The sequence below is a fragment of the Piliocolobus tephrosceles genome, chromosome 14 (assembly GCF_002776525.5).
Source record: "Piliocolobus tephrosceles isolate RC106 chromosome 14, ASM277652v3, whole genome shotgun sequence".
Lineage (NCBI taxonomy): Eukaryota > Metazoa > Chordata > Mammalia > Primates > Cercopithecidae > Piliocolobus > Piliocolobus tephrosceles.
Genome location: NC_045447.1, coordinates 41911444 through 41937254, shown reverse-complemented (window position 1 = coordinate 41937254; position 25811 = coordinate 41911444). Strand labels below are relative to the sequence as shown.

Sequence of the window (25811 nt, the reverse complement as noted above, 5' to 3'; positions counted from 1 at the left end):
TAGGGATCCAGGTGAAAACCCCTGTCCGGGGCCTCAGAGATCTCCGTGTCAGCTGGCAAATGGGGGAGACAGTGCAGAAAAGGCACAGTGACTTTTTGAAAGCCCTGGGCTCTGCATAGAACACATCACTTCTACTCACATTTCACTAGCTACATGACCCAGCCTAGGTGCAAGAGGAGGCAGGAAGTATAGTCTGTGACAGGACAGTTCAACACTGTGGAAGACCCTAGATTTTGCTGGCAGCTCGCCCCAGTTCAGCCGCCTGTGGCACGTCCATGGAGATGTGCCAACAGGAAACTGCTTCTGACAAGGACGCTTTTTGAGTTTAATGCTCTTGTGGGCCATTTGCTGCCTCTCATCCAGCCGTGCTCACGCTGTTCCTTTTCCTTGGAGCCCTACTTAAGGGCCACCCCCTCCAGGACGGTTCCTCTGAAATTCTCATTTAAGCAGTCTCACCCTTTGAGCTAACCTTTTGTGCTAACCGCTGTGGCAGCACATGCTCTCTTAGCCTCTGAAGAGGTCTCTGGGCACCCTTCATTTGGTCTTGTGCTGAGGCAGCTCTCGGTGGTTGAAACGGGGCTAATGTTTCTGTCCTGCTAGACTGTGCCTCACATACTCCGAGCATGTTTGATTTCACTCCCAGCCCTCTGCCTCCAGCACACAGCCCTCCAAGATCTGTGCAGAACAGACAGTGCATGGCCATTCACACATGGGGCTCTCAGAGCAACAGGCCAGGGCAGGGATGCCACCCTTCCCGATTGAAGAGGAAATGGAGGCCGTAAGAGATGATGGAAGTGACCCAGCCTTGCAGCCTGTGACAGGGCTTGACCTTGGTTCTGGGTCTTCCAACTCTAAAGCTAGTCCCCTTTCCACCCGAGCAAGAGCTGCCTACACCTTCAACCGCAGAGAGACAGGGGCACGCCACCTGGCACCACAAGCAGCCCTCTGTGCCGGAGCTGAGACTCCAAGATCTGTGAGCAGTTGTAGACCCTTCGCAACCTGGCGATGCCTGGTGCACTGGAGGAGCTCTGCAACTGTGTGTGATGGGTGGATTTATGCATGGAGGAAAGAGGGGAGACTGGTCCCCGACTCCCTAGTACTCAGGATTTTTACTCTTCCCTCAAGAATCAACTGTTCCCTAATATGGAGGGGAGATGTAGGCATGAGGAAGAGACAGCCACAGTGAAAGCCAACACAGACAAGTCTGCCTCCTCGGACCCACACACTTCTCACTGCTGGATGCAATGAGGCTGAACTCAAAAGCAGCCCCGGCCGTAAAGGAGTTCACCTTCCAGGAGAGAGGTCAGCCCCAGGGAGCCAGAGCGTGGGCAAGTGTAGGTGTACAACTCAGCCCTGGGCACTGGGCTTCCACGTTCTGAATTCATTAAACTGAGACACCAGAGCACTTGGCTTTCCCTTAATTAATTAAAATATCACGGAATAATCATCATCTGATTTAATGTTCAAAAAGCCCTGGTAAAGACTGGGAAGGAGGACATTCATGAGCAGAGACTTTTACTGTCGCTGGATCTGCTGTTCTTACTCGTTTCTCCTGCACCATCCATCCCTGGAGGAAAGGGCGGGGCAGTGCTTTTAAAGATGTTGGTATTAATTTCACCATAAAACCTGAAAGAAAAAAAAAATCCACCTTAACTAAAAACTAGCCTTATTTGTATTTAAGGGGGAAAGCAGATACATTTGGGATTGAACATGGGCTATGGAATTGTCTTCCTCAAGCCCAGTGGACAACAGAAGGCAGAGATTCAGGCTGTCCACTGCTTATGGTAACAAGTTCAACCTCCTCTGTCAGCATTTACGGTTGTGGCCCAAAATGACCGCCGCCCACTACCACAGCTCTGAGCAGCAGCAACTGGCCATTCCTCCCTGTTCACAAACTACACTGCATTGCTCTACCCTGACTCCTTTTTGCATGCTGTTTCCTTAGCCTGGAATCCCCCACACCCACTCCCGCCAGTTCAAATGCCTGCTTCCTCTTCTGGGAAGTCTTCCTTGATCTCCCTCTGCTTTAACCACAAAGCAGACACAGTAGGCTGCCAGGGATAGTGACCTCATCTCACCCATGCCTCCACTGGAGTCTGAGTTCAGGACCTGATTCTACCTACTTTCATATGGGAGGAATCCAGATGATTCCATCCATATGATTTTCAGTGTCTTGTACCCGTCTGGCACCTGGAAAATGCTACTTAGTGTGTGTGGGAGAGGATAGAGCACATATCTCAGCAAGTGAATGAAGTACTAGAATGCTTATACGGCAGGACACACACAGTCAAGGGCAGTAGTGTAAGATGATTAGGGCTGGTTAAAAATTGTGGGCAAGGTGAACGGTGGGGCTGTGATCATAGCCCAGGAGTGAGAGGTAAGGAGGGTCTAGACTAAGTAGCTGAAGTGGGCATGCAGAAGAAAGGACAGGATGCATGAGGGATGATAAAGGAATACCAGTGGGACCTGCACCCACCTATACAGCATTCCTACAACAAAGACACCACAAAGACCATCCTTAAAAACATTTATTTTCAGGATGCAGAGATCGTTACATCCTGACATCTACAAAAACAGTAGAAAAACCCAGGTTCGGCACAGGGAGGGGAGAGCATTGTGATTATGTCTGCAAATGCTAACAGCTGCGGCAGCGGATGCTCGCTTAGCTTCTGAAGAGGTCTCTGGGCTCTCACACTTGAAAAACCATGAGGTTGGAACAATCATGTTAATGTGCCTTTTTGGTTTTGGTGAGAATTTCAGACAGTGTGACATTAATTATTTATTTGTCTTTGCACAGAATGATGATGCTAAAGCCAGCCCCATGCAGTCTTGATGCTCAGTACTTCCAGCGTGGGCTCTGTCCACCCTGCTCCTGGGTCCACATCCAGCCTTTCAATTTTCACTAGGCAAATTTGAGCGGAGTCAACTGAGTTAGCAAAATGTGCTTATTAGCAGGTGTGGGATGTTCTACTACCTTCTTCAGAGCCACAGTATCCCTGTTCCTTCTCACATCATTTCACTAAGGGTCTGACCAAATCATCTCCCAACCACTCAAGACACAGGAGAATTAACTGCAGGCCCTCCCACATGGAAGTAAGTCAGTGCGCGGGGAAGGGAGGGGTGGGAGGTGCTGAGTGACGAGGAGATGTAATTAACTGCAGGCCCTCCCACATGGAAGTAAGTCACAGTGTGTGCGGAAGGGAGGGGTGCGAGGTGCTGAGTGAGGAGGGGATGTGAGCAGGTCCCCTGGCAGCTCCAGACCCCCATGGACAAGAGCAGCTTCCAGTGCCATCCATTTCAATTCTCATCTTCTGTTTTCAAAGAGAACTTCCAATGTTTTAAAGTTTGAAAACCACTCATCTAGTTTTATTCCCCTTTTACTCAAATAAGGACACTGAGGCACAGAAAGTGAAGGAGACTTGCTCAGGGTCACACAAGCCAGGGATTAATATGCAAATAGATCTCATGTTTCCAGAATCCCAGGCCAGTCTCCTGCTGCTGCATAGTACAGAAGGTGATGCCATCCCAGTATTTTAGATATGGAATTGCAGGCTTACAGGCGGAAAGTTCACTTCGAACGAGGACTCCAAAATGTAATGCACGATGTGAGCAGTATGAAAGGGTGCCTTAAAAGTTGGGAAGAGTCTTGATAAGAGTCTCTGAAGCCTGTGGATTGGCAACATCTGCCTTTACATACTTTTGAGATGACCCTGAGTAGCAGCACCGTGAAGTAGAAAAGTGACCAAGGAGGGCCAGGTGCCCAGAGCTCTGCTCCTCTTTCAGAGGCCTTCAGACCTTGAGCAAGTAACTTTTCCTCTCAGAGCCTGGTTTCTTCATCTGCAAAAGGCAGGGACATTAACACCTGTCCTGACCCCTCTCCCAGAGTTGGGATCAAGCTTTATGAACTTAAAGGACTGTACATAGTAAGGGATCTCAATTCTTATTTTAAAAATTGTAATAACCTAAGGATCTATTTTTTTAAAGACAAGATAGCAAATATTCTCCTTTCTTTTTTCATTAAAAAAGAAAAAAAAAAGAGAGCTTTATTCTTGGGTGAGGTCAAAATGTTTATGGGTAAAATATATTCGACTACAACCTAATTCCACAGTCTAGAGATAACGGCTAATCCCCCGTTTTTTTTTTTGTTTGTTTGTTTGTTTGTTTGTTTTTTTTACAATTTGATCATCAGAAGCCTGGTCTCCACTGCTTCTAACCACCTGTTTAGAGAATGCTAGGCTAAGCCAGGCATAGTGGCTGATGCCTATAATCCAGCACTTTGGGAGGCCAAGGCAGGAGGATCACTTGAGCACGAGAGTTTGAGACCAGCCTGGGCAACATAGGGAGACCCTATCTCTACAAGAAAAAAAAAAAAAAAATAGCTGGGTATGGTGGAGCATGCCTGTGGTCCCAGCTACTCAGGAGGCTGAGGTGGGAGGATCACTTGAGCCCAGAAGGTGGAGGTTGCAGTGAGCCATGATCACACCACTGCACTCCAGCCTGGGTGACAGAGCATGACCCTGTCTCAAAAAATTTTTTTAAAAAGAGAATGCTAGGTTAATAAATGGATGCTCTGGTCTCCAAAGATCCAGCCAAGGTGCTCCTGAGTCTGGTAAAGCATCCCACATAAAACTAAGTCTCCTTAAAAGGGAAAAAGGTAGGAATAGAAGAGCTACAGCCAGCTGTCCACACCCTGGGGTAAAGCAATGGAATTTGTTTCTGAGGGAATACCATTTTAGAAAGAACACGAAGACCACATCTCCTGTAATTTTTCCAAAGGGCCATCTTACTCTAGGATGGCAGGGCTAAAAGGGACATTGATAACATCCAGTTAAAACACTATACTCACAGATGAAGGGACCAGGGCCCAGAGAGGGGAAGAGACCTGTCCAGGTCACACAGCACGTTACAGTCAGGCAGAGGACAACCGGGACCCTCATCCCTCCTTCTACAACACACACTAAGTCACAGAGCACCACTAATAGGTCATAGACAAATGAGGTAAAGAGTCACAGCTGACACGAGCCCTTTAGAAATTGCAAACGTGCCAATCTGTGATCTCCCTGGAAAAGAGTAATTAAAAAAAGACTTCTCATGGAACAATTCATTTCAAAAGTATAAAAAAGCCACATGCAAATCCGTTTCTCACTGTTTGCCCTGCTAAAAACTACATCTGCCTACAAATCTAGTTTGCATCTAATTTTAAAAAACATACAAAAGGGGTCATCTACAAACACAGGTTTTCCAACTCTTCACGAAGCACAAAGATCCATTATTTGACTTTTCCATCATCCTATGATCAAGACCCTAGGAAGAAAAGGATAAAAAGAATTAGCGAAAGTCAGCCTGCTCTGTTACAATCAACTATGTGTTACATGGAAGGCGGGGGAAATGATCCTTCACTTCAAATCTCTCCCCAGCAGGAAATGGTGCCAATGGGGAGTGAAGGGCCCTGTGGAGCCCCAAGAAATACTTTCAAGACCAAAAGGTGGATGTTTCAGAGTGGCAGACTCCAGCTTAATAAGAAGAAGACCTTTTCAACCACTGGAAAATCCACAGATGGCTATCAGTGGTAGTGAGCTCTGTATCCCTGGAGGTATGCAAGCCAGAGCTGGCAATACTGTGTGTCACAGAAGGAACCCAAGACCTAGGCAGCAGTGATTGTCTTAAAATTCCACAATTTTTCATGATATCCTTTTGATGTATTCACACCCCAGAATCATTTCTGCCTCAAAATAGATGTGTATTTGAAAATTATAGATATATATATTTAAAACTGGAAACATGTCTATATAAAACAAGTCACATATCATCAGGAAGACAATTTTAAGACCCAATCTCCTAACTCTTTGTTGAATTCCTATTTCACAGTTTTACATTTTCATATTTTTCTCCCCATTTCTAGGGCCTCTTAACTACTCACATACACCCATCCTTCAACCCTAATGCCACCTCCTTGATGATTCTTCCTTCATTTTCCCCAGTTCTAAGCTGCTTTTTGTGCCTTAACATCTCCTCCCATTCCCTTAACATCGCATTCCTTGTATTATAATGATGTCCACTTTTTGTTTTTCTGTGATCCCCTACAGACCAGAAGTAAGGCCTGGCACACAGAAAGCGTGCAACAGTAGTGGCTAAAAGAGTATTATAACTAAAACCATGGCAAAATCCTCTTGCTTTTGAGAAACCTTATCAGACTTGTTTCTAATTTTTCCTGTTCTATTAAGCACCTGTTGATCAGTCTTGGTAATGGTGCCTGTTTACCACTGCTCCCCCATTCCTGTAAGAGGATCATGCAGGCCAGGCGCGGTGGCTCACACCTGTAATCCCAGCACTTTGGGAGGCCAAGGTGGGCGGATCATGAGGTCAGGAGATGGAGACCATCCTAGCTAACACGGTGAAACCCCATCTCTACTAAAAATACAAAAAATTAGCCGGGCGTGGTGGTGGGCGCCTGTAATCCCAGCTACTTGGGAGGCTGAGGCAGGAGAATGGTATGAACCCAGGAGGCGGAGCTTGCAGAGAGCAGAGATCCCATCACTGCACTCCAGCCTGGGTGACAGAGTGAGACTCCGTCTTAAAAAGAAAAAAAAAAGGCGGGGCGGGGGGATCATGCAATCCCTGCCCTTTTGCCTCTGGCGAGTGAAGGGCACATCCTCCCACACACGATCCCCACTGGGAATCCCAGACCTATTGATTGGTCTGTAAGTGGGCGGGGCACACATCACATCCGAGCAGAAACTTTAAATGCAGTGGTGTGTGCAGCTTGGCCACAGAAAGGCCATGTTCCACACTGGAGCTGTTCCTCCAGCTGGGTCCTGAATGAGGGGGCACATGGGGCAGGGCCACAGCCAGCTCACAGCTATAACATGGAACATGAGCAAGTGATCAATGTCTGTGGCTGTGAACCAGCAAGATTTTGGAATTTTTATGGAGCAAAAGCTGGCTTATAAAGTGATTCCTTTCCCGAATTCCCAGTTCACCTGTGGGCAGGGAACAGCTGCAACCCCAGCTGTCAGCTGTGTGACTACCGACTAGCAGGCCCTGGCCAGAGGGGATGCGGAGATTCTCTCTGCCCCCACCCACAAGGAGATGTGTTGCGAAGCAGCATATAGTGTTGAGGACAGGAAGGCAGGGCCTGAGCCCCAGGAAGGAAGCTCAGGCGTCCTGAACAAGGAAGAGCTCCAGGAACACATAAAGGAAGCTCAGGCATCTTCTTTGCGGGAATATTTTCACATGGACGTGGTCACGATGACACTGTCTGCTACCTCTCTCAGTGCTCTTTCTAGAAGAATACAGAGGAAATATTCCCTCCAGCCCCAAAACACAACTGGTCTTTTCATCTCATGGACACACATCATGTTCACAGCCCTTGCCTTTGCATGCTAAGAAGCTCAGAGGGAGATGTGTGCAGAATATGCCAGAGATTCTACTGCTCATCTTAGTATGCTCCTAATCTTCTTTTGCTCTCTCCCTGGTTTCTCCATTTATGTATTTTTCTTCCTTTTTATTACAGGTCTTATAAGCCACTTCAAATATCTCATAACTTGGATGTAAAATACTAAAAATGACTTAGAACGTGTACTTTTCTCCATCACATGCGGTCATCGGGAGCTGGGAAGCGGAAGCTCCTGTATTTACTCAGATCTAGAACCGTCACCGTGCTGTGGGACTCAGCCTCTCCCACCATGTTGGCTGCATGGCACTGGTACACGCCCTCATCCTCCTTTCGTAGGGGGTTGATCTAGAAATACAACAGGCAAGTTTATACAGTTATATAAGGTACAGCAAAATGACTTCCTTAGTTCTTAATGATAAGTCTGCACACCTCTTCCTTTTCAGAATAAGGTAAAACTTGCTCTACTTCTCCCCTTGCCTTGGCTGCCAAGGAGCACGAAGGTAAATTTCCTTCCCAGGGACCCTCTTGAAAGGCACGCTCCCTACTGTGGCTGTCATCTGAATGATTCCTCCACATGCCTGCCATGTACTGTGAGCTACCTGTAAATGGTATATCATTTTGTATTAAAGGTGCAAGGTATAGATTATTTGGAAAATACCTCAAGTTAAAAAAAGAACAAAAATCTACTGACCAAAGAATTATCCACAAAGTATGCCCTATGGGGCAGCCTCTACAAAATATCACCAGAGATAACCTCTTTGTCTTTTCTCCTAAGAAAATGAGGGAATGTGCTTGATTTGAAAAAAGCCACACAACCAATTGCATTCCCAATCTCTCAGCTGGGTGGAGAAGAGTCACCAAGCCTCCCAGAGCTGTGGGTGGAATGAGGAGGTTGTCCTTAGGGAGCACCCCGAGGATACTCACAGCCAGGTCCATAACAAGCTTGTTTCTCTTTTGCTTTCTCTTGTTACAACCAACCGCTTCCATCAATTACAAATCATGCTACGGGCCACACACTGGGGTATGCACATCAGCTCATTTTAAACTCATGCCAGTCGGTGGGGGGAGAAGTGTGAGCATTATGGTCTTCTTTTTACAGGAGACTCACAGGTAAATCACAGACTGTCAGGGCCACAAAGGCCCTCAGAGGCCATTCAGTTTGAAGCCCTCTTTTAACAACAGTGGAAATCGAGGCTCAGAAAGGTACAGTGACTGACCCAACATGGACCCCTATCTCCTCATTCCATCACTCCTTCGAACATGTGGCATTCTTCATCCTAGTAAAAGTGCTGCGAGTGGCAGGAAAGAGCTCTGGAGGAGGACTCGAATGTGCCACCTCCTCCTTTACCAGCGGGTGACCTTAGGCAGGTGTACTAGTTTCCTTGGGCTGCTGTAACAAATCGCCACAAGCTGAGTGCCTTAAAACAAACACATTTATTATCTACAGTTTTGGAGGTTAGAAGCCCAAAGGGGGCTAAAATCAGTGGGCTAAAATCAAGGTGCCGGCAGGGCTGCGTTCTTTCTGAAGGCTCTCAGGAGACTCGTTTTCTTGCCTTCTCCAGCTCCTAGTGGATGCTGGCACTCCTTGGCTGTGGCCCTTTCCAACATCATCAAAGCTAGAAATGGTGGGTCAAGCCCTCCTCACGTCGAATCACTTCAGTCTGCCTCTGACTCTTCTGTTTCCCTCTTCTATACTTAAAGACCCACCTTTAAATTGGGCCACCCGGATAATCCAGGCTAATCTCTTTATCTTAAATCTCCTTATCTCAGCTGTTTAGCAACCACAACCTCCCTCCCACCACCTTGCCATGTAACGTTGTACGGTTCTGGGGGTGAGGACGTGGACATCACTGTGGGGCCATCACTCTGCCCCTGGCAGCAGATCACATGTGTTCCCAGCAGATCTGAAACCTGCCCTGCCTGCCTCACAGTTACTGGAGGGGCCAGTGAGAAATGGGTAAGAACAGCTTTGAAACATGTAATGCGTTGTAAAAATATAAAGGATGGTTTTTAATGGTCAGTCAATAATATCCAATAATCCTAAACACTCACCAAAATCCAGGCCGTGGCCTCATGGTCGGAAGGGCCCCCTCGCACCTGGACAGCTATATTGACATGGTCCCCAGGCAGCTCCTCCAGCGCTTGGGTGCCCTCAGGGGACTGCATGACCTACAGGGGACAGGAACGCCAGGAGGGGCCTCAGAAAAAGCATTTCTGGATAAAAACCATCCCACAGGCTTCCTCACCCTCCTCCTTCCTCCTCCTCCCACTGACTCAAAGACTGAAACCCTAACACTGCTCATTCCTATGCAAATGACATCAGTCATTTTTTAAACCTACTTGTACATGTAGACAGCACGCTCCGCCACACAGCAAAGACACAAACATCGCCACTATCCCACAGAAGGATTCAGAATTTCAACGCCCGTCTCAGGCCTGCTGACATTAAGGGGACAACATACACTGTGATCCTTGCCGGTCTCTCAAAAACTAGTCTTTAGAAGATTTGGTTTTGGAATAGGACTGAGTCTTCTGCCATCAGCCAGGTCTGTCTGAAACACAGCCCTGAAGTGAAGCAGGATACACACGCACACGGCCACCGCAGCTGATGCAGACTGGGTAAAAGCAGAGCTTTCTGGGTCCTTATGTGGCCAAAGGTGTAAATGGCACAGGAAAGGTTGCAATGTCCCCTTCTAAGGGGAGAGCTTTGGGCTAGAAGTTTCGAGGCAGAGGAGTGGTACAGAAGATATCTTTTCTTCATCCTCTGGCCCACCTATAAAAGCATATATACAAACACACTTAAAAGAAAAACATTTTACCACTCACGTCTTTGCTTCTCCCTGTTTCTTTCACACACACACACACACACACACACGCACACGAGACGCATGAGTTCTTGGACAGAAATACCTTTCTCCACGTGATGACTGGGGTAGGCACAGCCCTCACTTCACAGGACAGGCCCACCTGCGCCCCGGTGACATTGTGAACACTTCGGGGAGGAACGACAACCACAGGAGCTAAGAGGAGGAGACAAGGGGATGCAACCTTTACCCTGTCAGGTTCCAAGCAATCCACCTCTGAATTTCCCTGCCCACTGAGAGCCTGCTGGGATGTCCTGAAATGAGGGGAGCGGCACGTCACACTTGGGCAGGAATCCTAAAAGAGAGATTTCCTCAGACCTGGAAAGCTGCCTACCGATCTCCTGATCCATCTTTGTTTTACCAGTGGGGAAACGGGTCCAGAGGGGAAGGGCAACTTCCCAAAGTCCCCCAGCGCCATCTGTGGCAGAGCTTGGGCCTCAATGCTCCCTCCCAAGGCCTGTTCCAGGCTCCGGCTGCCATCTGCTGTAACTCAACCAGGAAACACGGCAGCTGACCCCTAGAGGGGCTGGTGTCACGCCACCAACGGCAGAGTCTTCTAATAAATGGGCCTTTCTCCTTCCACATGGAGGGTGTCAGGAAGAAGAATGCCAGGCAGAACAGCTGCACACACCCTGGAGCTCAACCCCCTGTGGTCCATTCAAGATGCCCATTTGCATGCACAGAGTAAAGACTCCCCAAGGCTCCCCCACTCCCTCTGCCTCCCCATCCCCAGAAGCCGACCCAAGCCTGGGCAAATCAGGGAATCAGACAAATGTGGTTTAGACTGCCAGAACATGACAGAGAGGAGAGGGAGGGTGTGGACTCTCTGGACAGGACCCGATGTTAGATGTTTCAAGCTGCTACTCCACACTCTGCCTTCCTCCCTGTGTCTGGCATTTGCTCTGCTCATGCTGGGCTGGAATAATCAAGGCTAGGCGTTTCTACCTGCTCTCACCTGCACCGGACAGCAACTCAGCCACCCTGGAATCCAGCACCACAGTGTGTTGGGCAAGGTGCAGTGTGGAGGCCTGGCCAGATAATGCTCACACACAGCTATCATCAATAAGGTGGGGATCACACCCCTGCTTCCTAGGGCAGTCGAGCTGATCTAACCATGGAATGACGGTGAAAAGCGTAAGTTAACGTGATATGCAAGTGAGGGCCAGGAGCAAACAGATGACTGGATGAACAAACACATGACAAATCAAGGAACAAACATGTTCATTTCCAGGCCATCAAACTGCAGAGTCTAGAACTCCTAGGGCTTTGCCTGGTGACTCAAGGACAGCCCTGTTGTTCTCCACAAGCCTGCACCTGCATAAGGCTGTAATACAAAAGGATGGCAAAGGGAAGAGACAGAAGGCAGGAGGAAGGAGGTGATGCACAGGGTCGCATCACACCCAAATGCACAGGAGGATCAGGGTGCAGAAAGGAGACTAGTTTGGCCCCTCCAGACAGACTGGGAAGCAGACCCTGTCAAGCCAGTGCCAAAAAAAAATCTCTGGAAAATCGCCTTAGAGCCATAGTCTCAAACTAGAGAGGCTCTTTAGCATCCTAATTCTCTGTGATTCTGTGTCTGACCATGTATGACATGCTCACCAAGCCTCCATTTGCATGCCTCCAGGGATGGAGAACTCACCACCTATCAGGCCAGGCCATTCTTTGGAGGGCTCTACTGAAAGGACATCCTCATCTAGAGCTAAAGCCTGTGACTCCCACCTGTTGACCCTGGGGCAACCCTCTGGAGCCCCGGAGCCCCTAGTTGTCCCAGCAGCCCACCAGGGAGTTGAATGCAGACTGCCCTCCCCATCCCAGGCTGCTTTCCTCCTCTTCTATCTGATCCACCCACTCCTTCAGCTGTGCCCATCTGAGGGCCCTCTGAAGGCTGGTGCCCAATCCATGTACCTGAGTGTAGCCAAAGCCCCTGGAACCAAGATCCTAGATGTCTAACGTTGCCTGACAGCCACAGAGAGCCACAACACTGAGCTCTCTGGCAGGAGCCCTATCTGTGATGACAAAGGCAGTCTAATTTATTCACATTGTTCCGCCAGTGCCTCCCCAACCACCCAAGTGCTGGGATGCCGCCTCCAGGGGAGCCCAAACCGGTGCTCCAGTGGCTCACTGTGGTGACAGTCAGAAGGACCTGGACACCAAGGGGATTGTCAGTCAGCGTGGTTTACTTTTGTTCATGTAAAGTCATACATTTAAAATGTGATTTCATCATTTCATTAGGCCTTCCAGGCCTAAATGAGTAAACCAGTAAATCACAATTCATCTCTCTCTCCTCATATTTCAGTCTCTCTCTTTCAACAACTACAGTTAAGAAAGACTGTCTTGGAAATACTGACTTCATAACTGATTTTGTGACAAAAAATACCAATTCTTTTACAAAAGAGGCCCTGCTTTTAAAGGGAGGTCAAAGCACATTAAAGGGACGTTTAAATTTTTATTTATTTATTTATTTTTAAATTTACATAAAGCATAATTCGTTCTTTCTGGTGTGCAGTTCTAGGTTTTGACAAATGGATACAGTCATGTAATTACCACTATAGCCAAGATACAGAACAGTTGTTCTGTGACTTCAAAAGATTTCATGTTGCTTGTGCCATAATAATCTGGTTCTATTTTTTTTTTTTTTTTTTGAGGCAGGGTCTCATTCTGTCACTCAGACTGGAATGAAGTGGCACAATCATAGCTCACTGTAGTCTCGAACTCCAGGGCTCAAGCAATCCTCCTGCCTCAGCCTCTTGAGTAGCTGGGACTACAGGCATGCACTACCATGCCCAGCTGATGAAACAAAATTGTTTTTTTTTTTTTTGTAGAGATGGGTCTTGCTATGTTGCTTAGGCTGGTCTTAAACTCCTGGCCTCTAACAATCCTCCCATCTTGGCCTTCCAAAGCTCTGGGAATACAGGCATGAGTCACTGTATTCCCAGCCCTGTTTTTAATTTTAACATATCTGATTTTAAATTTAAAATATTTTTATCCATAGTAGCTCTTTATGATAAATAGTTATCACAGTACCAGTAATAACAGTAATTATGCTATCAGTTAGCATAGCGCTCACTGTGTACTAAGCACTTTTCTGCCTACAGGTATTAACCTGTTTATCTCTCCAGCAATCTCACCAGCTGCCAGATGGTGGCGCTGCCCTGGGTTACCCAGCATTAAAGGGTGCAGAGTGAGTTGGCTATGATCCCAGTGATCTGGCTCCAGATCTCAAGCTCTTCTGAACCACTGTGCTAACACATCCTCCCTTTTCCCTAGAGGACCCTTCCATGTACACTACCCTTTAATCCTCACACCAGCTCTGTGAGGTAGCTGCTTCCATCCCCATTTTACAGATGAGAAAACCAAGACTCAGAAAGGTAAAGTGCTCGGAGAAACAGGGACTCAAACCCAGCACCATGATTCCATTCACTCCCACACTGGTTTCTAAAGTGGAACATTTGTTATCTGTATGGTCTCCTTTCCAGAATAAGAGATGAGTTGCTTAGGCATTGTGTTGGGAGATCCCCAAAACAACTCTCCAGTTCAATGATTTCCTAGGAGGACTAGGAGGACTCACAGGACCCAGCATACAGTGGTACTCAGGCTGTGATCTATTACAGTGAAAGGATTTTCCCATCTGGCAAAATCAGTCAAGGGAAAAAGTCAGTGTGGGGGAAGCAGGCACAAGCTTCCAAGAGCCCTCCCCATGGAGTCACAAGCATGTGAAATGCTGTCTACCAGAGAAGCTCAAGAGGGACCCGGTGCCCAGGGTTTTTACTGGGAGCTGGCCACAGGGGCACTGTCTGCCTAACTGAATACCTAAATTCCACACTCTGAGAAGGAAAGCAGGGGTTCCGCATAAACCACATGTTTGTACAGTTCAGGCACAGTGAGCCACTCTCATCAATTCTGAGAAGAGTGGAACCCCCCTGAAATCTAAGTCCCCAGATACCAGCCCAGGGTCAACCTTGCCAGCAAGTCTTTCTGAGGATATGGTCACAGGCCTGCCATGTTAGCTCTTTTCTATACAATAATGAAACATCCCAAACATCACCCCCAGGGAACAGCTCTTGTGAAGATAACCCCTAACATGAGCAATGTGTCCTTAACACCAGCAGGACATTTCCAGTTCCTACTATCCCCAAGGGCTCACTCCAGCATGGCACTGGAACGCTCAATGTCATGGCTGCCACCACAGGCAGGAAGGACAGCATGGCAGGCAGGGGTGGAAGAGTCCAGGTTCAAATCCTTTCTCTACCAGGTCTTGGCCTCAGTTTCTTCTTCTTTAAAATGGGCACAGGAATCTATTCCCTCCCCAGCCCACTCCCCAAAGGCTGCTGTGAGGAACAAAAGACCTCTGCAGAGGGACTTGAGGACTCAGCAGGGTGTGCTGTCCCTAGGCAGTCTCCTCTAAAGCTCTTTGCCTGCATGAGACCCTCCTCTGGCCTCAGGTGACAGGCACCAGGGGCCATGACTACAGCCCTCACTCTGGGGAGCCAAGCACATACTCTGACTGTTGCCAGAGCCACCACACTGCTGGAGGAACCAGGGCTTTCCTTTCCGCTTGCCTGTCACAGGAATGATGTGGCTTGCAGGAGGGAGGATGGCTTCTAGCTAGTCCAGTCTGTGAATGTGGAAGCTTCATCCCCCTAGAGCTCTTCCTTGTTGATACTTGTTTCCTTCTGCTTGTGCCAGCAATAGCCCTAGAATTGCACAAATCCAACCATCCAAGGGCTAACCAGCAGGTAAGACAGTCACCCAGATGCACATGGTCACAGGAGGCAGTACTGTGGGGTGAGCAAAAACAGTACCAGAGGGAGACTCAAATGCCCAGGAATCTGGCTGCCAACCACTTGAGCTAGGGCAAGTTGTTAATCATTTCCTTTTTATCTGCAAATGAAGATAATGACCACAGCCTCCCATCCTTGGGGTGAAGGGAGAAAATGGATGTGACTAAGTTATTAACTGTGTGGATCTGTACAAATGAAAGGGATCAATATTATTATTATAGCATGTGGTGCTTTGTCCCCCTACCTTGTCAATTATATCAGTCATTGATGGCTGGAATGAAAAAATCTTCCCTTGACCGGGCGCGGTGGCTCAAGCCTGTAATCCCAGCACTTTGGGAGGCCGAGACGGGTGGATCACGAGGTCAGGAGATCGAGACCATCCTGGCTAACACGGTGAAACCCCGTCTCTACTAAAAAATCCAAAAAAAAAAAAAAAAACTAGCCAGGCGAGGTGGCGGGCGCCTGTAGTCCCAGCTACTCCGGAGGCTGAGGCAGGAGAATGGCGTAAACCCGGGAGGTGGAGCTTGCGGTGAGCCGAGATCCGGCCACTGCACTCCAGCTTGGGCGACAGAGCCAGACTCCGTCTCAAAAAAAAAAAAAAAAGAAAAGAAAAGAAAAAATCTTCCCAAATGCCTCTGAGATTTCTTTAAAGTTAATGGTGCTAGGGAAAGAAAGAATATCAAGTCATCCCCCAGGACCCCATCTGCTTGTATTAAAAAGCACACAACCAAAGATTTTAATAATCAATGCACTGAACAGCCCTGATAATTTATGCTAATAGTCACGTTATGATGTGGAACGAGAAACAGCTTAATCCTGCTCCCTGCAGCCTCCGCCTCAGATCTCCTCCCTCGGCATGAAAGGGTTTTGAGCACAAACCCCCTTCTTTGTCCCTCTCACGAAGTGGCATTTGCTGCCTCTCCTGGTTACCTGGTAACACATATTAGCACAGACCTAGGTTTCTAAGTGGAGCTGGAATTTCACCCAAGGTGTATTTTCTAAGATTCAGGGTCTCAGGAGCTCACGGAAGCTGCCAGGGCTCAATGCCCTGCTGTCCTGCTGTCTGTAGGATCCCAACCCTCTCCCAATGCTAACAAATAGGGCACACACACTGAACAGTCCAGCCTTTAAAGTAACGAGAGCAATCATCATCATCATAATACTAAGGCCATACCACCTTACCGGTGAGAAGCTCAACCAATGATTCAGAATGTATTGAAGACCCAAGTATGAATAATTCTTACTGTTGGAAATTGTTTTTGCATCCTTCTTCTAATTTTGTTTTTGTATTTTTAGTACAGACAGGGTTTCACTGTGTTAGCCAGGATGGTCTCGATCTCCTACCTTGTGATCCATCCGCCTTGGCCTCCCAAAGTGCTGGGATTACAAGTGTGTGCCACCGTGCCTGGCCTGCCTGGCTGTTTTCAGATGGTCGCTGCACAGCTAGTCTGCTAGCAACCTGATCAGTAAAGTGCTGTGCACCCGCCAGCCTTGAATCTTGGGGGTTTCTCAATCTGGGTCCACCTTCCTGTTTTTCCCAAGGTTCGTCACTTGTCCCTCTATTTAGCACTGGGCTATAGCTCCTGAGAGAAGCCTTGAAGGATGGGGAGAGCATCCCAAGGCTGGCAAGGGGGAGGCACAGCATGAACTGAGGCTCAGAATTGGGAACCCTTTGGTGGGTGTGCAAGTGGGTCCATGGGGCCGAGGCCTGGTAGGATGGTTGGGAAAGGAGAAGACACCCCAGAGTAGTTTGGGGTAGGCCATTGCAAGCCTTGGGTGCCAGGCCAAAGGGGGAAGTTTCATTCTGCACTTTGGGAGACTGAGGTGGGAGGATTGCTTGAGACCAGGAGTTCAAGGATACCCTGGGCAACACAGCAAGATCCTGTCTCTACAAAAAATTTTAAAAATTAGCTGGGCATGATGGCATGTGCCTACAGTCCCACCTACTTGGAAGGCTGAGGCAGGAGGGTTCCTTGACCCCAGGATCACAGTGAGCTGTGATCAAGCCATTGTATTCTGCCTGGGAGACACAGTGAGACCCTATCTCAAAAAAAAAAAAAAAAAAGATGGATGCAAAAGCAATTTCCAACAGTAAGAATTATTCATATGCGAGTCTTGCGTACATGTGTGTGGATCAAAGGATCACTCTCATTATGTGGCAGTTTGGGACGTTTCAGGGCATAGGAGGAAAGGGCAGAATTTAAGCCTGAAAACTGCTTCCCCAGGCTCCTGAGAGGCATGTATAAGGACCCTTCACACACTGTGACCAACACAATAAATACTTCCCGAGGCCTCATTCCATGAAATCTAGGTGCTTGGGTTCCAAAGGAGTCAGGAGGGGTGATTTTATTGCCAATATTGAAGCAGAACAGCCCTGCTCTGACTCACAGTCTGCTTCCCTTCAACCGGGGTCCCCAGGGGCATTGTTAAAAAACTCCCGCTGTGTCTTCTGAATAAAAGATGGCTTCAGGGCAGCACAGAATGAGCTGCTGCCTGGGCTAGGAAACATCCCCTGTCCAAACCTTCATGCTTTATCCGGACACAAGGGCAGAGGCCACACAAGCACTTCAGGACAGAGAGTGACAGGCAAACAGTGCCCGGTTCTGTGGTGGATGACACAAAGGCTGATGCGGAAGAAGGGCTGAATCCCGGGGAGGCCTGACGCCTGTCGCTAATGAGATCATGAAAAGCAGTTCTGAGTTGCTTCTGTGTGGCCCCGCGAACAACTTTATTCCCTGCGTCTGTGCCTGGGGTGGGCGTCAGAGCCCGTAGATCAGAGTGGAGGGGCTGTCACATTTACTTGTCATTTGGTAATTTTCAGTGAATTAGGGGTATGGAGTTTCCATCTGCCATCTGGCCTCACTCTGGTAACCATGGTAACCACCATCTGCCTGACTTAATACTATCAAGTCCTATGCCGAAAGAGCACTGGACAGGGTGTTGGGACCAGGGAGCTGGTCATCCTTTACTGGTCACCCTGGACAAGGGCTCTGACCTTACTGTGTCTCAGTCTCTTTCTCTGTGTAACAGCAGATTTGGTCTGAATGTCTTTAAGGTGCCTTTCTCTTAGGAAGAGAATGCCACTCTGGGGAGAAATTATCTGAGACCATCAGCACCACTTACAGTCTGGGGACCTGGTCAGCATTTCTTATGTCTCCTGCATATGGAGTTAAAGTGTTACCTGTCTGGAGACAAAGAGAATTGCCTGTGAATTAACTGCTGAGGAAAGCAGATTATAAAAACGAGTGATAGGAACTAGCAAAAAAAGAGACAGCACTGCTTAAGTGCCACATGGCGGAGACAAACTGTTCCAAGTGAGAGGGACCTCAACAATGACTCCACTGGGGCTGATATGGCCAGAGAGGAGAAGGGGCCTGTCCAGGGCCACTCAGAGAGCCAGCGGCAGCACAGATGCACCCCCAGCCAGCTCTGTCCTCCATGGGGAGCTTCAGCTAGGAACAGTCAATGGTGACTGTCCTGTGCTCAACTGGCCACACACTGGTTTTACGTTTCCCAGGACAGGAGGCTTCCTGCCCCATCTCCAACAACCCATTGTGTCTCCTGGACTTGGGTACATCTACCTGAACTACTTGAGGGGAAAGACTACTAGATCCTTCTTAAGGCTTGGGAAGAACCCCACCCCAAGCTTCTTTCTTGAAGCTAAGTCATTACATTGTCTTAGGCCCTAAAGTCTGGACTTGGGCCAGAATTATTTCCCAGAAGCCTGAACCCCAGGCTGAAACCTAGGCTCCTTGGGACTCACTGGTCACCTTCTCACTCAACCTAAACTCTTCACTGCCCACTCCAGACAGAGTACACAGGGGCACTTCTCCAATACCTAATGGGCGGGATACACTCATGCTTAGGAAGCCGGTAAAGCAGTACTAATGTTTTGGTTTCTTTTTGTTTGGTTTTCAAAAGGTACATAAAGAGAGTGGGCAACTATAGCACACAGAGATTATTTTACTTTGATGTTAATGAAGCTTAAGTTTCTAAGTCCCTAACATTTCATAATAAGTTTCGAAGTCCCTAGCAGTTCTATTCCTTTACGTTACACAGGACTCTCCAAATTATTTATTATTTAGACCCACGAAACCTGGGTCTGCCCCTAATAGCACCACAATCTTTTCAGATCTTACGTCTCCAGAGGTCTTACTTTTCCTGGGTGGAGCTCCCTCAGCATCCCAGCTCAGCCCCATCCCACATCTGGGGCCCTGGTGCTCTGGTGCTATGGCCTGGTGACTCCTGATTCCCCAGTCTGGAACTCATCCTCCTCCCGCATCCTCAACTTCCCTTCCTCCCCATTCAAACAATCCACCTAGCGCTGGATACCTGGGAACTCTGATCCCCCTCCTCAACTCCCAGTCTCCTGCCCGGCAAACATACCATGCCTACAAATAAGTGACTGCATCAGCAGGTACTTACGTACCAAAAGGGGTAGCAGGCTCACCAAAATTTCGACTAGCACGGTGAGTGGTGTCTCCAAGGATTCTCGCCCCAGTCTCTCTGAGCACGAGGAGAGATACGAAATACTGCTCCCTAAAGGGAAACTGAGTCCTAGGCAGAGCTGTCCACCACTGGGCAGGAGGATCCTTCGCTCCACACCCCAGAGGGTTGGAATACCCCCTTCTCTACCCACCCGATCCCCGACGCCGACTCACCGAACTCGCAAGGGCCGTCGCGTGCCTTGTGCAGGTGACCGGGGTGCGCGCGGGGCTTGTGCCGGGCGCGCAGGCGCAGCGCGCAGACACTGGGGTAGGAGCGGCCGTCAGAGCCACAGACGGTGCCGCGCTGCGCGCACACGCAGAGCCCAGTGCCCTCGGGCGCCGCCCCCGCGGCCCGGCTCGCGCACACCAGGCCGGGGCCACAGCGCGCGCCGGCTCGGCCCCCGCAGTTCGCGCCCTCCGCTCCCAGGCAGCGAGAGCAGCAGCCGCACTCGTCGCGCGCCGAGATCCCGGGCGCCGGGCAGGGCGCGGGCGCCGGGCAGCGCTCCGGCCGGCACGGACCACACTCGGGGCGCCGGCCACCCGCGTCGCGGATCCCGAGGCTTGGGGACAGCGGCGGCAGCAGAAGAAGCAGCTGCAAGAGCAGCGACAAGCGCGGCATGGCTTACTCCAGGACAGCGGCGGCGCCTCTGCTTCGCGCTCCGCTCGGCGCCCGCCAAGCAGCCACCGCTCCCGCCCCGCGGCCGCTGATTGGCCGGGCCTGCACCGCGGGGCGCCCGCAAACCGCTGCTCCAGCCCGGGACTCGCGTGGTGCCCGCGGCCCAGGGCTCTGAGCTGGAGGGACGCCCCGAGAGCAGCTCTCCGACCTCCGATTGGACTCTTGAGGGAACCGAGACCCAGTCGGGGGGAGAACTTGCCCGAGGTCGCTGTGGTAGAGGCAGGATTGGATAACCGTACAGTCTCCGGATCCAAGGCTGGCTCCAGATAGTATGCCCGTAAATCCTGCCAGAAGGATGTGCTGTTTTATTTAATTTTATTTTGCATTCAGTAGTTTAAGAAGTTTTATTTTATAAAGAGAATATATGTTTTAAAATGTGTATTTTACATATACATCTAAGGATAAAAAGAGGGGTTTCCCTACCACCTTATATCACCATCCTCCAACTCGGCTTCCGGAGGCCACTATTGCTATCGGGTTTTTGTGTATCTTTTCAGAAATTTTCTCTATGCCTATAAAAGCACATGTGCCTATAAAAGCCCCTTCCTTTAAAACACACACACTCTGTTTCTCTCCCACACACACGGAGTAGCGTGCCATACACATTAGTCTGCACTTGGTTTTTCCACTTACAGTATTTCACAGTTTCCCCACCTCTTGTCATCTCTGAAACTGAGTTTCTTGTACAATCAATGGGAGCATAGTTCATTGGTTCTGTGAGTGTGTTTCTTAATGCTGCATAAAGTCATGGTGCATCTCTGTCCACAGTGACTTTGTTGTGATGAGATAGGTGATATGTTTTGGAGTTCATATAGAGTGGCCTTTCCACAGGGTTTAGTTGCAGTTACTTAACCAGTTGTTTTCCATCCTTCGGTTAATACGAATAATGCTCTGATGAAGTCTCGGTGCACAAGGGTCAGTGTACCTGTGGCTTAGTGGGGAATGCATGTTGGAAAAACGCAGGTTCTTGTAGTCAGTTATTCATGCCGCCATTGTGCCTTCTCTGGGCCAGGCTCTGTGCACACCATCCTGCCTGAGTCCTGGCAGGGCACCCAGATGAGAAACCTAAGAGAGTCTTGGCTGCTGGGATTTGATGTGTTGCCAGGTAAAAGCATTGAATGGAGGGAGGGACTCGCTGACCAGGTTTTATGGGAGACTTTTCCTGCCTTTACTGGCCACCCCTCATTTGTCTTGTGCTCTGTTGTTTTTTCTTTGCTGAACTCCTAGAGATGGAGAAAGCCTCTTGCAGCCTGGGAAGACCAGCTACAGTATTCTTGGGTGGAGTTCATTTTGTTTTCAAGCCTAGTTCCTTCCCAGTTTGCAGTCTTCTTATCCCTAAAAAGGAGCCTCTTCTGAGGCCACTTTATGTGGTGGTCAGAGGAGGGCCATCTGCCTGGTGGACGCTGGGCCTTACCTTACAATCAGCCACACAGAGCAGGGGTGGTCAGGCACCATGAAGGGGTGGTGGTAAGGAATAAATATAACAATATTGGTAATGCACTCAGTGCAGCTCTCAGAACGTATTAACGATGACTTTCAACCTGAAGGCTGCTGTCTTTACCAGGAGTGGCCTTTTAAAGTGCTCTCACCCCTTGACCTCTCTGTGCTCTTCTAGGAATCTCTCCTAAAAAAAAAAATCACTATGTGTGAAGATTTCATCCTGGAGTTGGTCACTACAGCAAAAAAAAAAAAAAAAAAAAAAAAAGGAAATGACCTTAATGCCCACTGAGAGGCAATCATTAAATAAGTTATGGTGCATCTAACAATAGAGGATTACATAGGCATTAAAAATTAGAAATAAGATATGGGTTAATAGAAATGAAAACATGCTTATAATACATTGTTTAGTAAAATAGCAAATTAAAAAGTGCACATCTAATGTAATGGCATACTTGTAAATATGTGAATGTGTAAACATGCAGAAATTTAAGATTGTTTAATGAGGTGAAGGAGCACTTTTTTTTTTTTTTTTAAAGAAATGGTACCTCATTCTGCTGCCCAGGTTGGAGTGCAATGTCATGATCATAGCTCACTGCAGCCTCGAACTCCTGAACCTCAAGCCATTCTCCCTTGCTCAGCTTCCTGAGTAGCTAGACTACAGGTGAGCATCACCACGCCTGGCTAATTTAAACAATTTTTTTTTCTTTTTTTTCAGAGATGGGGTCTCACTATGAGAAGGAAACACTTAACAAAGCAGGATTTGCAAACAAAAGAGATAAGCGAACTCCATGCTACTTTACAGGGACAACTTTGCTGGTAAGTTCAAACTTTCTAATGGTTCATAGTTGTTCAAAGAGAGATTAGGCTGCTCCAGAGATAGTGAGGTCCTCGTCAAAGAAAGAGTTTAAGAATGAGTCTTGGCAAGGAGCATCGAGAGGGTCAGAATTAGGGGTCAGGGGAGTTGATATTTGATTACCTCGAACTGAGCCACCATTCCCATAGTACAGTGCCTGACCCTGAGACCTGGACTGGACAAAACGTGGTCATGATTGAGAAATAAATGTGTACAGAAATGATTTGCCTCCTTTTTATGCAGACATTAAAGGAGCGGTAAGTGAACGGTGTCATTATAATGAAGTTAATGTGTGCTTAATGCAGGTTAGGATACACAATCTCACAGAGGCACATTTACATATGATCTGCATTCCTTTTAAATGGTAGGGAGAGTATTAGGTATGCATAATGACTCTTTGGGAATTAAATCAGAAGACTCATTTTCCAACACTGAGCCTGTGGCATCAAAGCCCCTGTATCTGGGTGGAGAAAACATTCCCAAGCTTTGAAGGTGATCAGTCGTGTCTATTTCCTTTTAAAATTGCCCGCAAGCCCATAGCCCAGCAGAGGCTTTTGTGCTCTTTCATCTCTCTGGTTCCCAGGGTACCAGTTAACACTGTGGGCCACACCTGTGGGCCCCCTAAGATGATGGGAGAAAGTAGGGACAAATTCTCCCAGTCGGGAAGGGGGTTGAGGTGCCTCTGTTGTCTGGCAGGTGGAGAGATCCCATGCACCCGAATAAGTAATTAGGCAACAAGAATGGGTGTGATTTTCTTCCTCTTCAGCTTCCAGCCTGAACACAAACACAGCACAGGGAAGACTAGTCAATCCCCCATTCAGAGCAGATGTATGCACACCCAGCAGCTGCTGAAGTGGATATGAATGTCCCATTCACTTATTCCTCCCTTGAACGTAGAGATAAATGGCAGATGTTCTCTGTCCTTGGAGAGCTTCCAGCACAGAGGAAGAGGACAGGAGCTCAGTTGAGCAAAGGCCACTCCATAGATAGGCCATGGATTTGAACCTCAAGCTTTAACAGTTAGGGCAATCATAGATAGTCTTCCTCCAAGCTAAGGGAAGGTGAAAGCCCTTTCTCCAGACCTCTGGTGGGCCATTACAGAACAGAAGGCAAGGTGGGTATCTAGAGGGAAGTTCCATAAATGACAGATGAGATTTTTAGGGAGACAGATTTTACTTCAATATTGCATGCAAGGGGGTGTAGCAAGATGTAGAACTCTGCAAAGATGGCAATTCAGATACTGAGCAGACAAAAAAGAATGATAGAAGATTTGCTGTCCTGCTGTAAACCACTATATAACTTTGACAAATTAAAGAAAACAGCTATGGACAGGCACTGGACAGTGTTCTAACACAGGGCTGTGATCCTTGAGAGTGTCAGGGGGCACACAATGTGAGCCCCACATCTACCCAAGCTTTCTTTCTGGGGATACTTTCCAGGCCACTGTGCAGGGAGGTGGAGGCCAAACAGTCTCACTGAACAGAAGAGGTAGACGTCAGAATTCAAGACTAAGGCAGAGATTTGGGGATCTAGGACAGAAAATGAGGAACCACAGAGAGGGAGTCCCACAAGTCTTAGACCTTTGGCTGACCCTGTACTGTACAAGTACAGGGCAAGACTTGAGGGCAGTTGCTGGGAAGTGAGAGCTGAGCAGAGATTTGGGGCTTACACAGTGCTATTAAGATTTTAGAGTTCAGGCCCAACCAGAATGAACCACCCCAGCCCCCCTGGAGTTTTTTCTCCAAGCTCAGTGACACTAGCATCAGCCAAGTGGTTGCAGGGTCTGAGTTTGAGCTCCAAGGACCCCTCCTATATGCATCTAAGTTTTAGTCATTCCAACCATTTCCATTGCTCTCCTAGCCCTAATGGTGGTAGCTGCTTCACAGTTGCTACCTCCAAGTTGCCTAATTAATTCTTCTTCTTCTTCTTCTTCTTCTTCTTCTTCTTCTTCTTCTTCTTCTTCTTCTTCTTCTCCTTCTCCTTCTCCTTCTCCTTCTCCTTCCTTCCTTCTTCCTTCTTCCTTCTTCCTTCTTTCTTCTTTTTTTTTGAGACAGGGTCTGGCTCTGTCATCCAGGCTGGAATGCAGTAGCATGATCTTGGCTTATTGCAACTTCTGCCTCCTGTGCTCAAACTATCCTCCTGCCTCAGCCTCCTGAGTAGCTGGGACTACAGGCATGTGCCACTATGCCTGGCTAATTTTTGTATTTTTTTGTAGAGACAGGGTTTTGCCATGTTGTCGAGCCTGGTCTTGAACTCCTGACCTCAAGTGATCTGCCCACCTCAGCCTCCCAAAGTGCTCAGATTACAGGCATGAGCCACTGTGCCCAGCCAATAATTCTTTTTCTTTTTTAAATTATTATTTATTGAGACAGAATCTCGCTCTGTCACCCAGGCTGGAGTACAGTGGTGCTATCTTGGCTCACTGCAACCTCCACCTCCTGGATTCAAGCAATTCTCCTGCCTCAGCCTCTCGAGTAGCTGGGACTATAGGTGCGTGCCATCACACCCTGCTGATTTTTGTATTTTTAGTAGAGACAGGGTTTTGCCATGTTGGCCAGGCTAGTCTCGAACTCCTGACCTCAGGTGATCCACCACCCTCGACCTCCCAAAGTGCTGGGATTACAGGCATGAGCCACCATGCCTGGCCCAATAATTCTTTATATTACATTCCATTTGTAGGCTTGGCACAGTGGCTCACGCCTGTAATCCCTGCACCTTGGGAGGCCAAGGTGGAGGGATTGTGCCAGGAGTTCAACAGCCTGGGCAACACAGTGAGACCTCTTTTCTGCTAGCAAAAACTTACAAAGTTTGCTGGGCATGGTGGTACATGCCTCCAGCTACTCAGGAGGCTGCGGTGTGTGGATCACTTGAGCCTTGGAATTCAAGACTGCACTGAGCTGTGATCAGGCCACTGCACTCCAGCCTGGGAAACAGAGCTGTTGCTTGCCTGAAAAAGAAAAAAAGGGAAATGAATTCTATTTGTCATCTGACTAGGCCTGAGTGATCCAGCTAATAGAACAAGGAGTGGTCCCAGGAAATAACTGTCAAAGATGGGTCACAATCAGAGAACTGGAAAGCTTAACTACAAATATGCTTCAAAAATAATACAAATTATTTATTTAAATGATAAATGAGAATATGTTTCTTGCAACTACAGGGTCAATATTGCTGAAAATGACACAAAAAATGTAATTGTGTGTGTTGCGTAATTATAAGTTGAATTCACAGGCTTGCCAGTCTCTTACGTGAAAGTTAGGGAATGAGAACCTGAGACTTGGAATGGGGAAATCTGGGTGGACTCAAATGAAGCTGAG

At 48.2% G+C, this 25811-nt stretch overlaps 1 protein-coding gene across 1 annotated transcript; it reads right to left on the bottom strand.

The window, feature by feature from the left end:
- Positions 1 to 7591: 7591 nt before the first annotated feature.
- IGFBPL1 (insulin like growth factor binding protein like 1) lies at positions 7592 to 20147 on the bottom strand. Its single transcript, XM_023201443.1, has 4 exons — positions 19703 to 20147; positions 10307 to 10416; positions 9449 to 9565; positions 7592 to 7741 (listed from the first exon to the last, which is right to left on the bottom strand). Exons 1-4 carry the CDS (start codon positions 20145 to 20147, stop codon positions 7592 to 7594), a joined length of 822 nt encoding a protein of 273 aa, XP_023057211.1.
- Positions 20148 to 25811: the final 5664 nt, after the last annotated feature.

Coding starts and splice junctions, on each gene's coding strand:
- IGFBPL1 (XM_023201443.1), bottom strand. CDS start 20,147: ATGCCGCGCTTGTCGCTGCTCTTGCAGCTGCTTCTTCTGCTGCCGCCG. Junction 9,566..10,306: donor CAGTCATCACGTGGAGAAAG/GTATTTCTGTCC, acceptor TGTCCCCTGTAG/GTCATGCAGTCCCCTGAGGG. Junction 7,742..9,448: donor AGGCCACGGCCTGGATTTTG/GTGAGTGTTTAG, acceptor TTGTATTTCTAG/ATCAACCCCCTACGAAAGGA.